The sequence below is a fragment of the Ogataea angusta genome (assembly GCF_019207475.1).
Source record: "Ogataea angusta isolate 61-244 chromosome Unknown 61-244_NODE_3_length_881311_cov_93.026150, whole genome shotgun sequence".
Taxonomy (NCBI): Eukaryota; Fungi; Ascomycota; class Pichiomycetes; order Pichiales; family Pichiaceae; genus Ogataea; species Ogataea angusta.
In genome coordinates, this window is record NW_025065217.1 from 66861 (window position 1) to 78850 (window position 11990).

An 11990-nucleotide genomic window follows, 5' to 3' on the forward strand; every position below is an offset into this window, starting at 1 on the left:
ACAAAATTGCACGAAAAAAAAAAAAACACACACCAACTTTTTGACCACTAAACACTTCTCATTGCTCTTCTTTGCATGTTTTACTCCGAACAACTGCTCTCCCGCGAGGGCCCGCTGGCGTACGTGTGGCTGGCAGCGAACCTCGAGAAAAAGCTCACCAAACACCAGCTGCTCAACACAGATATCACCGAGAGCACGAGGGCGATAGTGTCCAGCAGCAGCGTGTCCACAGAGCCGCTGGCGCTGCGCCTGACGGGCCAGTTGCTGTATGGTGTGGTGCGGATCTACTCCCGCAAGGCAAAGTACCTGCTGGACGACGTGACGGACGCGATTCTGAAGCTCAAGTCGTCGTTCAGAGCGTCGCAGTCGGTCATTCTGCCGGCCGAGTCGACCGTCCTGCCGTCGATGCGTGCCGTCACGTTGCAGGACACCGTCACCGAGACCGACCTGCTGTACCAGGAGCCGCTGAATTTCGACGAGATCTTCAGCACCCAGCGATCGACGCAGCCGACGCAGCTGCCCGAGGAGTCCACCACATTCGACCGCTCGGTGGAAGTTCCGCGGCGCGCCGAGGTCGACGAGCTCGACGGCGTCCAGGACGATCTCGAGCTGAACCTTGACTTCGACCTTGCCGACGCCATGGACGTCGACCGCGACGCGTCGGTCGAGCTGGGCAGAGCCGGCGACGACGCCAACGCGTCGCAGCAGCTGAACGACGTGCCGGACTTTGAGCTGCCGGACTTCCGCGAGCCTGTTCTCGAGATCGACGAGAACGAGCCGGCCACGCCGGGCCACGGCGACCAGCTGGGGCCCGAAGTCCAGATCGAGACAATCCCCGACAAGCGCACGAGACGGCCGCCTGTGTTTGAGAACGTCGACGTGGTGCGCACGTCGCGCAAGCGGGTGGTCATGGACGAGCAGATCGAGATTCCGGGCGAGCTGATCCGCGAGTACCAGGCTAGCTACCCGGCGCCGCCGGTGGCCGACGAGCGGACAGGAGACCTGCAAAACGTGATGGAGCTCGCAAAACCGCGGTGTCTGACGTTTGGTGCGCTCGAAGTGCCTGTCTTGAAGAAGAGACGGACAGAACAGGCAGAACAGGCAGAGCAGGCAGAGCAGGCAGAGCAGGCCGCGGAAAACGAGGTCAGTCTGCAGCTGCCCTCGTTCGACGTTGGGGCAGAAGACGCCGCGTTCGAGGAGCTGGCTGCGCCCGCTGCGCCACAGGAGCTGCCGGAGCTCGACGAGGAGCTCGAGTCGTTCCAAACAAACAACCCGAGCGACTCGCAGACGGTGTCACGTGCCACCGTGAAAGTCGCGGACGAGGTGCGCGCGCTGCTGGCCGACGCGCCGGCCACCACGTTCAGCGAGCTGGTGGCCCGCGACATGGGCTCGGCCGAGCCGCTGTCGCGCAACCCGAAAAGAGAGGCCACGCGGACGTTCTTCGAGCTGCTGGTGCTTGCCACGGGCGACTCGGTCGAGCTGAGCCAGGACCGGCTGTTTGGCGAGATCGGCATCTCTGCGCGCGCAGGACTCGCTGTGTAACGAATACATTAGTGCTAGCTACAGAATCTCCAGGTAGACGTGGCCGTCGGCCGCGGCACACGCGAAAACACGCCCGTCGGGGCTCCACTCGACCCTGTTGAGCGGCACGCCCAGGTTCATCGCCCCGAGACTCGCGTGTCTGTTTTCGCCCAGATTCCAGAACTCGACGGCTCCGTCGGGCCCCACGGTGACAAAAGTCTGCGACTCGCGGTCCAGGCTAACGTCGGCCACGAGGCTCGAGGTGTTGATGGTGTGGAGCTCGTCGTTCTCGAAAACCTTCACTTTGTAGTCCAGCGCGCACGAGACGGCCGTCTTCGCGTTGTGGTCGATGCAGACCACCGGCAGCGGACACGCCGTCGCAGACAGCAGCTGCAGCGCGGCCGGGTCGTCCAGCGACCCCAGCTCCACCCGGTACACCGTGCCTGTGGAAAGCCCGAGCAGCAGGTGGTTCTGTTTGAGGGAGCACGCTGTGATGAGGAACTTCTGGCCGAGCGCGAGCCGCGAGCGCGAAATCGCGGTGATCAGGTTCTTGGAGTGGACACAGACCGCGCCGTCGGACGAAACGCTCACCACCGAGTTCGAGGTCTCCAGAATGGCCACCACGGGATACTTGCCAGAGCTGGCCGTCGACGAGACCGGATACCTCGTGGCCGAGTCGAACTCGTACAGGTACAGTCTGCCGTCGACGCCGCCAGCGAGCAGCTGGTTCGAGCGCGACTTCACAAACTTCACCTCGGTGATGTCTGTGTACGTTTGGAGACTGAACTCGGGTGCGAGGGTGAGGGTGTTCCAGACGACGATGGAACACGGCCTGTGGGCGCCGGTGTACGCGGCAGCGATGAGCTCGGGATAGTGCGGCGACCAGTCGACCGACGTGACGGCCATCGACGCAACGGCGTCGCTGAAGAGCAGTTTCTGTGCCGTCACAAACGTGCTGGTCACGTCGGGCTCTTCTTTGGCAGCAGCATAGATGCTGTTCCTGTTTTCGTTCTGCGGCGGGATCGGCGACCCCAGGAGGGGCGTGAGGTCCGGCTTGTAGCTCTGGGCCTGCTGCTTGAGCTCGAACTCGCGCTGCAGCTGCTCGCGGATCTCATGCTCGAGCTTTTGGCGTATTTCTTGTTCCCATAGTCTGCGAGCCTGTTCGTCGTCTGTGGACGTGGATTTTTCCAGCAGAACGGGGGGTTCGTTCTGGCGGGGAGTCTGGACGAGATCGTGCTGAACGCCAGTCGGGACCGGGTCTGACAGAACGGGCTTTGGGGCATGCTGAGCCGGCTCATTTTCCTTGTTGTTTTGTTCGTCTTGGTCCGCAATGGAGGTTCTCTGAGGGGCCGGTTTCGGTGGCGCAATCTGGGCCTCTCGTGCCAGCCGCTGTCGTCGCAGCTCCTCCAATTTGGCCCGTTTGGCCTCCAATGCTGCTCTGCGGTCCATAAAAAATAGAGAAATTAATAAATCAGATAAAAAAATAAAATAAATAAAATAAATAAAATACTAAAATAATCAAATAAATAAATAAATCAGACTAATATATGAACTTCGACGACATCCTCAAGGAGTTCGAGGCGTCGAAGCGACCGGGCTACAACGAAGACGAGCTCCGTGCAGAGGACGTGCGGCGGCTGCTGGACGCCTGGGTCAAGGAGCGCACGGTGCCGGAACTGCTGCCGTACGAGCAGGAGCTGATCGATCGCATCCTGATCCGTATCCGCAAACAGATCGAGCTGATCGAGTTGAACTCGATCGAACTGCAGACTCACGAGAGAGAGATCAAGCTGCGGCTCGTGGTGATCGAGTCCGAGCTCGACCGCGTCCAGTTCATCATCAGATCGTACACCAGAACGCGACTCCAGAAAATCGACAAGTACTCGCTCTACATCCGCTCAAGCGACAAAGAAACCGCCAAGCTCAGCAACAACGAGTTTGCGTACATGGAGCGGCACCTGGAGCTGCTGCTGGAGCTGTACAACTCGCAGTTCATGAAAAACCTGCCGGAGTCGTTGCAGGCCATCGACGAGACCGGCGGCGGCGTGTCGATGATCGACGAGCCGGACCTGGACCGCCCCGTGTTTGTGCGGGCGACGGCCGAGAACGTGGTCGAGGTGGACGACGAGGAGATCGAGCTCACGAAAGACGGCATCTACGTGGTGCGCTACCGCGCGGTGAAGGACCTGGTGGAAACAGGCGATGTACGGGTGTTGTGAATAAAATAATTTAATCTAATTTATGTCCCACGAGTCGGAAAAGTCGCTCGATAGACCCGCCGAGCGCGCGCCGGACCGCCCATTGAGCAGCTCGCCGAGCGCCATGTTTGTCATGGACCACCACCGGCGCTCCAGCGGGCAGTTTTCGCGCATGGCCTTCAACATCTACGGCCTGTCCACCAACACAAGCCCGAACCCGTCCTCGTCGTCGGTGAGCCACGCGGTGCCGGCCTCGTCGCTCTCGATCCTGCCGTCGTCGGCGTCGGTGTCGAAACACCACGCCGAGTCCAACAAAACGCGGCTGCACACCGTCAACGAGATCCTCGCGTGCGCCAAGTCCAACGAAACACCCAACCTGTTTGTGGTCGGCGGGCCCAAGGCGCTGCAGCTCGTGAAAGTCGCCGCAAGCGAGATCAGCGTCGAGTACGACCTCGTCGCGCCCAACGCCGGCTCCCGCAGCAACAAGTACGGCCTCGTCGCCGACGCAAAGTTCGGCTACCAGCAGTACGGCAGAAACATCGCCATCTCGACGCTGTCGGGCTCTATTCACGTCTACAACCTCGACCGCGGCACGCGCGTGCGGTCCACGTTCAGCGACCACCAGCGCGCGGTCAACTCGATCGACTTCAACCCGCTCAGCCCGCACACGCTGCTGTCCGGGTCGCAGGACGGCAAGATGAAGATCTGGGACCTGCGCACGAAAAACACCAAGGCCCAGCTCACAATCCGCGGCAACTCCGACGCCGTGCGCTGCGTCCAGTTCAGCCCGCGCACAGCACGCAATTTCTGCAGCATTGCCGACTCCGGCGTGATCCAGAAATGGGACCTGCGCAAACCGTCCGCGTTCGAGCGCAAACTCAACGCGCACACGGGGCCCGGGCTCACGCTCGACTGGCACCCGGAACTCGACTACCTCATCAGCGGCGGCCGCGACAAACAGCTGCAGGTCTGGAACATGGGCCCCGGCAGCGACCACCAGCGTGAGCCGGATCACGTGATCAACACGGCGGGCGCGGTCTCGAAAGCGAGCTGGTGTCGCGGGCGGGGCAACGGCTCCGTGCTGACGACCGACGTGGCGACGTGCTTCCTGAACGACGACCCGTGCATCCAGATCTGGAGCCTGGCGCGCAAGCACGTGCCGAAGAACGTGATCGAGCTGCACACAAACCAGGTGACCGGACTCGTGTGGAAAACGCCCAGGTACCTGGTGAGCGCGTCCAAGGACAAGACGCTGGTGCAGCACGACGTGAGCACGGAGCCGCGGCTTGTCGACACGCTGCCGACGATGGCCGCCGCGTGGGACAGCCAGGCGGGAGCACGGCTGACGTTTGTGAGCCAGGACCGCAACCAGTTTGAGGAGACGGAGGAGCTAGTGCCCAGCGAGCCGTACCACCCGACATCGCCCAATCTCGTGGCCAAAGCGCGACCGGCGCTGCCACGACAGCCGTCGCAGTTCCAGCGGGCAGTGCGGTCTCCGTACGCTCTGCAGGCGGACATTCCGATCCCCGACAACGACACCGACGTTTTCAGGTTTCTGAGCTCCAACTATCTCGTGCAAGTCCCCGACGGCATGGATCTGCTGCAAGTTTGCGACTACAACGCGTCGGTAGCCGCTGCGGCAGGCAGATACCGCGACTGCCAGGTGTGGAAGACGATCGAGGGCAGTATTCTGTGGGAAGAAAACGACAAGGTGGTCCAGGGGCTGCAGGAGTTCCATCTGGAGGAGCGCGACGGGGCTGTGCGGACGGAGAGCCGGTCGAGCCTGAACAACAGCGACCATCTGAGCACGTCTGTGGACTCGTATGACGGGGGGTTGAATCGGGACGGCCGGTTTGGGCTCACTGCCAACGCAAACGAGAACGAGAACGCAATCGTGGACGACGACGACGAGTGCTCGGGTCACGTGACACGGGCGATCGAGATCAAGCGCGCGTCGGACTCGCTGGCGCGCCACACGTTCTCGTTCACCGGCACGAGCGTCGACCTCGACAACGAGAAACTGCAGCTGTCGGGCTCGCCGCACTCAAAGTACAGGTCCAAGAAGCTGTCGATGACGCAGATGGCGTCGCTGAGCTCGTCGCCCGCCAAGAGCCTCCGGCTGCTACCAAAAGAGGTGCCGGTGTCGAAAGAGCCCGCGACGCCGTGGAACCCGGTCGACCTCGTGCGCCAGGCCGCCGTGTACAGCAGCACGCAGGGCGACACGACCATGTGCGCAACGCTGGCGTTGCTGTTTGGAAAAAGATACCCCCAGGCGCTGTCGGAATTGGAGTGCCAGGACTGGATCCTCACTTACCACGACTTGCTGCAACGGCGGTGTCTTTTTGCTGTGAGCGCCAATGTCCTCAAGACGGCGGCCATGCAGTACGAGCTGTTCACCAAGATCGGCCAGTCGCAGACGTCGTTCCGGCTGTTCTGCCAGCACTGCAACACGCCGATTCTCAACGAGCACAGCAAAAACATGTGGCTCCAGGACCCGGAGATCGAGTTTGGGTTCTGGTACTGCGACCGGTGCGGCAAAACGCAGGGCGGATGTATCTATTGCAACGAGCCCGCCAAGGGCGCGTGTGTTGTTCTGGAACGGTGCGGCCACAAGGGCCACTTTGGATGCTTGCGCACCTGGTTTGTCGACAACATGGAGGACTGCTGTCCCGGCTGCGGCACCGAGTGTGTCAGATAGACTATTTTTCAACAGGATTGATGTTGCGCATGAACTCGTAGAAGTAGTCCCAGTATTTGGGTTGCACGATGGTGTCGTTGTGGTGTGCTCCGGCAAACGCCTTCCAGGTCTTGTTTTTCGACTTGCTCAGCTCGTACAGCGTGCGCATGTGCTCGGGCGGCACGATCTCGTCCTCGAGCGCGCTCAAAAATAAAATAGGAATGGTATCTGGGATGCGCGCAATTTCGTCCTCGGACGCCCAGATCTCGTGGCACAGCGCCCTGAACGGCGACAAAATCGGGAATATGTGCGGAATGACCTTGCGAACGCTCAGAAACGTGTTTTCCAGGATGATGCCGGCGACGAGATTCGCGTAGTGGGCCGCAATGTAGAGGGTGACGGCGCCGCCGAGCGACCGGCCGTACAGAACAAGCGACGACTCTGCCAGCTGCGTGTGCGACGCGACGTACTCCATCACGGTGTCGGCGTCGATCTTGAGCCCCGTTTCGCTCGGCGTCCCGGTCGACTTGCCGTAGCCTCTGTAGGAGTAGATCAAAACGTTGTACCGCAACTGTTCGTAGATGTATTTCACAACGGGCAGGAAATGGCCGATGTTGCCGGCATTGGGCGACAAGATCATCACCGTTTTGTTCGTGTAGTCGATGCTGTTCTTGTCGTGCAGAAGGAGATAGCCGTTGAGGGTCTCGCCGTCCTTGGTCTTGAGACTCAGATCCTCGTAGGCCAGCCCGTACTCGGCCGGAGTATCGACGTGATCCCGCGCCCCGTTCAGACCAGAGGGGTATATGATGCTGCCCTGGTATTTGTAGATTCCAAGCAGTGCAGCCACTGCCACCGTAGACCCAATAACGAAACTAATTTTGATAAAGTATAGAGGGAGATCAAACATAATTATTTTATTTAATTTATTTATTTATTTATTTCGTTACTCATTATCCGTATATCACATCCATCACCCAGCAAAAATAGCCCCCAAACGTCAGAATCTTCACCAGTTTCTGCAAAATGCGCGGCCGTATCTTGTTGTACAGGTTTCCGCAGCTGTTGTTTCCCTCGGACTCGAAATACCCGTTGCCGTACTTGATGTATCGCCGTATGTTGCAACCGTTCCAGAAATTCCACCACTTGGCCCGCTGGCACGGCGAGATCCGCAGCAGGTTCTTGCACAGCGGCCCACACGGCCCGTCGATGTACTTCCACTCGAACGGAGACCACCGCTGGCGCGGGTCCGACGGAGGCAGCTTCTTGTTGCCCCAGTAGCCCATGAAGTAGAGCCAGTTGCCCAGTTGCTCCTCGCGGCCCGGGTGCGACCCGTTCGCATACTCCACTGTCTCGCCGTCGTACGTGTAGGCCAGGAAGTTGAGCGACGGGTTCCACAGCGGGCCTCTGTCGGTGAAGTCCGCCAGGATCGAGTACGGCAGGTCATGTGCGTGCTGTCCCGTGGACGCGTAGTTGGCGTGTGTTCCGCGCGCAGCGAAAATCACCGGGTGCTGGTCCAGCTTCTCGAGGTTCGTGTAGAAATACGCTCCGCCGCCTCCGTGTGCGCTCATCCACACAATCACCGGCTCGCCCTTGTAGAAGCGCACGAGCGAGTGTTCCCAGTCGCCGACGTGGTCTCCGAACGGCCCGGTGCCCATCACGTACGGGCCCTCGTTGAAAGAGTAGAAGTAGAACCAGTACGCGTCAACCCAGCCGTTGCCCTTGTCCACAACAACGAGCGTAGCAGGCACGTCCGACAGCTCTCCCGTGTAGAAGTTGGGTCTGTTTCTGGCTCCCGTGATCCACCCGGGGTCCTTGTCGAAGTCCTCGTTCGCCGTCATGTACACGGGATTCACCGGAGAATGGTATCTCTGCAGGGCCTCCAAGGCGGAGAGGTTGAGCGAGGAGCCGAACTGGTCCAGTTTCGTGCCGTTGGCGAGCTCCGCGTGGAAATGCGTCACAAACTCCGCAATGTTGTATGGCATGTACCGCTCCTCAGAGTACAGATACACCAGGGGGGCGTAGTCTATCACGTACGCCGGGACTTGTCCCGGCTCTAGGGTGCGCTCGGGCGGGTCCGGCCAGGACTTGAGCGGCGGCAGGCTCTTGAGCGTGGAGAGCCGCATGTCGGGCAAGAACATGCCGTGCCCTGCGACGAGCCATGTGCACAAAATAAATATGGGTAGCATGGCAAGAGAAGGAAGGGATAAGAAAATACAGAGTATTTATTTATTTGTACGATAAGGACGGAAATATATTTATCGACGCGACGATATGTTTTTTTTTCTTCATGATCCAAGCCCTGTTGCTGGTTGTCGCAGTGGTGTTCGTTTCGTGGCAGAACAGCCTTGTGGGGCCGTTCTTCGACGCCGCAGGGCCGGAACCGGCCGCCTCGGCCGTCCCACCGCAAGATCTCCAGAACGCCACGCTGTACACGCTGTGCCGCAACAGCGATCTCCACGACATGCTCGAGACGATCCAGAACTACGAGGACCGGTTCAACGGCCGGTTCCACTACGACTGGGTGTTTCTCAACGATCAGCCGTTTGACGATACTTTCAAGCAAGAAGTGGCGAACTTGGTGTCCGGAAACTCCAAATTTGGCCAGATCGACGCACACCACTGGCAGTTCCCGTCAAGTCTGAATCGCACACTCATGGAGGAAAATATCGAGAAACTGCTCTCCGACGAGGACGGCGTGCTGCCCTACGCCGACTCCGTCTCATACAGACACATGTGCCGGTTCGAAAGCGGATTCTTCTACCGACATCCGCTGCTCCAGGAGTACAAGTACTTCTGGCGGGTCGAGCCGGGCGTCAAGCTCTACTGCGACATAGACTATGACATCTTTGCACACATGCATGCCCACAAATACGCATACGCATTTGCCATCAGCATTCTGGAATACCCGAAGTCCATTCCCTCGCTGTTCCGTCATGTCAAGGATTATCTGCGGTTGGCCGGCAAGGAAGCGCTCCTGCACGATGAGTCCAACTATGCCAGGTTTGTGTACGACGGCGACACAGACTCGTACAATCTGTGCCATTTCTGGACGAATTTTGAGCTCGGAGACCTGGACGTCTTCCGCTCGCAGGAATATACCGAGATGTTCGAGTATCTCGACCGGCAAAACGGGTTTTTCTACGAGCGCTGGGGAGACGCCCCCGTGCGCTCGCTCATCCTGTCGCTCATCCTGAAAAAGGGCCAGATCCACCGGTTTGCAGATATCGGCTACAAGCACGAGCCGTATCTCCAGTGTCCGACCGACGCGGCGCTGCGGCTCGCGAAAAAATGCTCGTGCAACCCGGACATGGACTTCACCCACAACTGGTACAGCTGCTCGTGGTGGTTCGACCGGCTCGACGGCTCATAGACTCAGGTATTTAGTGTTGTACTCCGCAACGATCCAGTCGAGTCCTGCTCTTATGTTTTCTCCCGTGTACGCGCTGCCAAAGACGATCTGCCACGCGTGGTTCTCCAGGCGTTCGAGCCCGAGAATCCGCACGATTTCTGTCCGCAGCTCGTCTCTGTCGCCTGTGAACAGGTCGATCTTGTTGACCATGATGAGCACGCCGCAGCCCGCGAGCCTGTCCTCGCCCAGCACCCTGCTGAACTCAACAAAGTTCTCCTGGAGCCTGTGGAGACTGGAACTGTCTATGACCCACATGAGGAAATCCGTCTTCTCGAAATAGTTGAACCAAAACGCGCGCAGCGAGGTCTGGCCCCCGATGTCCCAGATGTTTATGTTGAAGCCGGCGTACGGCACTGTGAAGATGTCGAAGCCCATCGTGGGGCTCGTTTCCTTGACGTTCTGGCCCAGCATGCTCTTCACGATTGTGGATTTGCCGGAGTTGTCCAGGCCTAGAAGCAGTAACCGCACCTCTTTTTCCTTGAGCTTTTGTTTACGGATGATGGACAAGAGACCCATAAAAGAAATAAATAAATGCACGAAAAAAAAAATATAGATCAATTAATTACCCAATCTGCTAAATTATTTTCCATGGCAAAACGCAAGGTGGTAGATAAACAGGTCTCGATCCTCAAGTTTTGCCGGACAAGCAGCGGCCCTGACGAGACGCTCAAGAAGGAGGCCACGGTCATAGATCTCGTGAGCGACAACGAGCAGGAGTCGTTGTTTGTGTGCGACTCAGAGGAAGAGCTGCCGTATTATCAGGAAGAGCAAAGCACGCAGTTTGCCTGTCCTGTTTGCGAGGTGGACATCGCGCACTTGTCGCTGGACGACCGCACGGTCCACGTCGAGGCGTGTCTCGTCAACCCAAACACGAAAAAAGTGCTGTACCGACGGATCAAGACGACGGGCGCGGTGGAGCAGACGAAAAAGAAAAGCGACCGACGACCGCGACCGCCGATTCCTGACGAGAAGATCCTGAGATTCGAAAACCACACCATCGCCGTCGACGCTTTCTGCTTCGCCCCGCACCCTGCCATCTCGGTGTACTTGTTGACGCATTTCCATTCCGACCATTATGGAGGTCTCACCAAGAACTGGGACCACGGTTCGGTTATTATTGTGACGCCCATAACCCGCAATTTACTGGTTTACAAATTCGGGGTGAACCCAGACCTGCTGCTCAGCGTGGATTATAACCAGACCATCGAAGTGCCGCACACCGATCTCAAAATAACCTGTCTCGACGCAAACCACTGTCCCGGAAGCGGCATGTTTGTGATCGAGTCGCCCGGGCTGCGGTACCTGCACTGCGGAGACTGCCGCATCAACAAGCCGATGCTGGAGTCGCTGATGCAGATCGGCCGGTTCCACAAGATATACCTGGACACAACGTATCTGAACCCGTTATACAACTTCCCGAAACAGGAGATAGTTATAGACGAGTTATGCAAGCTGCTGAAAAGCAAGATGGAAACCATGCAGTTCTCGCAGCAGCGAGTTATAGATTTCTTTGTCGACCGCAAACCGCAAAAGTTCCTCATCGTCATCGGCACGTACCTCATAGGCAAGGAGCGGCTCGCGATCAAGCTCGCCGAGATGCTGCAGACCAAGATCTACTGCAACGAGGAGAAGAAAACCGTTCTCAGCCAGTTTGGATGGCCAAACCTGGATAACCTACTAGACACGCATAACCCAGAAAGCTGCCAGATCCACCTCGTGGCACTCCCGAAGCTGAACAAGGACTTTCTCGCAGAGCAGCTCAAGACGTACTCGCGCCATTTCAAGGCCGCGATCGGGATTCGCCCCACAGGGTGGTCTGTGCGGTACGGCAAGCCGGTGCCGTCGCTGGACGCGATGGTGGCTGCGGAGTCGCCGGAGATGGTGTACGCGGCGATCTCGAAGCATTTCGACCGGTTTCGCGAGGACAACAAGGCGCGCGTGCTGCAGATCCCGTACTCGGAACACAGCTCGTACAGGGAGCTCTTCTACTTTGCAAACCTGCTCGAATACGACGAGCTGGTCGCCACCGTGTCCCCACATAACCAGGACGAGCAGCTCGCGATGCTGCGCGAGTTCAAAAATTACGACAAGTTATGTATCGAAAAATTCTAGCTCCGGCCGGGTAACCCTGCCTCACCCCGGTTGCGGGTGGGCCTCCCATCCAAAACAAATTCACAAAGTTTGC

General features: G+C 58.6%; 9 protein-coding genes across 9 annotated transcripts; 6 read left to right on the forward strand and 3 right to left on the reverse strand.

Annotated features, from left to right (window-relative positions):
* Positions 1 to 75: 75 nt before the first annotated feature.
* On the forward strand, positions 76 to 1542 carry KL928_001472 (uncharacterized protein; the record flags this gene model as incomplete). The annotated part of the gene is made up of 1 exon (XM_043201841.1): positions 76 to 1542. One exon carries the CDS (start codon positions 76 to 78, stop codon positions 1540 to 1542), a length of 1467 nt encoding a protein of 488 aa, XP_043060749.1.
* Positions 1543 to 1560: 18 nt separating this feature from the next.
* On the reverse strand, positions 1561 to 2970 carry KL928_001473 (uncharacterized protein; the record flags this gene model as incomplete). The annotated part of the gene is made up of 1 exon (XM_043201842.1): positions 1561 to 2970. The coding sequence occupies one exon, from the start codon at positions 2968 to 2970 to the stop codon at positions 1561 to 1563; it is 1410 nt and encodes a 469-aa protein (XP_043060750.1).
* A 98-nt stretch (positions 2971 to 3068) lies between these two features.
* Positions 3069 to 3740, forward strand: KL928_001474 (uncharacterized protein; the record flags this gene model as incomplete). Its single annotated transcript, XM_043201843.1, has 1 exon — positions 3069 to 3740. One exon carries the CDS (start codon positions 3069 to 3071, stop codon positions 3738 to 3740), a length of 672 nt encoding a protein of 223 aa, XP_043060751.1.
* Positions 3741 to 3762: 22 nt separating this feature from the next.
* On the forward strand, positions 3763 to 6417 carry KL928_001475 (uncharacterized protein; the record flags this gene model as incomplete). Its single annotated transcript, XM_043201844.1, has 1 exon — positions 3763 to 6417. The coding sequence occupies one exon, from the start codon at positions 3763 to 3765 to the stop codon at positions 6415 to 6417; it is 2655 nt and encodes an 884-aa protein (XP_043060752.1).
* Position 6418: 1 nt separating this feature from the next.
* On the reverse strand, positions 6419 to 7303 carry KL928_001476 (uncharacterized protein; the record flags this gene model as incomplete). The annotated part of the gene is made up of 1 exon (XM_043201845.1): positions 6419 to 7303. The coding sequence occupies one exon, from the start codon at positions 7301 to 7303 to the stop codon at positions 6419 to 6421; it is 885 nt and encodes a 294-aa protein (XP_043060753.1).
* Positions 7304 to 7346: 43 nt separating this feature from the next.
* KL928_001477 (uncharacterized protein) lies at positions 7347 to 8534 on the reverse strand (the record flags this gene model as incomplete). The annotated part of the gene is made up of 1 exon (XM_043201846.1): positions 7347 to 8534. One exon carries the CDS (start codon positions 8532 to 8534, stop codon positions 7347 to 7349), a length of 1188 nt encoding a protein of 395 aa, XP_043060754.1.
* A 37-nt stretch (positions 8535 to 8571) lies between these two features.
* KL928_001478 (uncharacterized protein) lies at positions 8572 to 9766 on the forward strand (the record flags this gene model as incomplete). Its single annotated transcript, XM_043201847.1, has 2 exons — positions 8572 to 8614; positions 8769 to 9766. The coding sequence occupies 2 exons, from the start codon at positions 8572 to 8574 to the stop codon at positions 9764 to 9766; spliced, it is 1041 nt and encodes a 346-aa protein (XP_043060755.1).
* A 52-nt stretch (positions 9767 to 9818) lies between these two features.
* On the forward strand, positions 9819 to 10258 carry KL928_001479 (uncharacterized protein; the record flags this gene model as incomplete). The annotated part of the gene is made up of 2 exons (XM_043201848.1): positions 9819 to 9830; positions 9914 to 10258. 2 exons carry the CDS (start codon positions 9819 to 9821, stop codon positions 10256 to 10258), a joined length of 357 nt encoding a protein of 118 aa, XP_043060756.1.
* Positions 10259 to 10393: 135 nt separating this feature from the next.
* Positions 10394 to 11917, forward strand: KL928_001480 (uncharacterized protein; the record flags this gene model as incomplete). Its single annotated transcript, XM_043201850.1, has 1 exon — positions 10394 to 11917. One exon carries the CDS (start codon positions 10394 to 10396, stop codon positions 11915 to 11917), a length of 1524 nt encoding a protein of 507 aa, XP_043060757.1.
* Between the last annotated feature and the right edge of the window lie 73 nt (positions 11918 to 11990).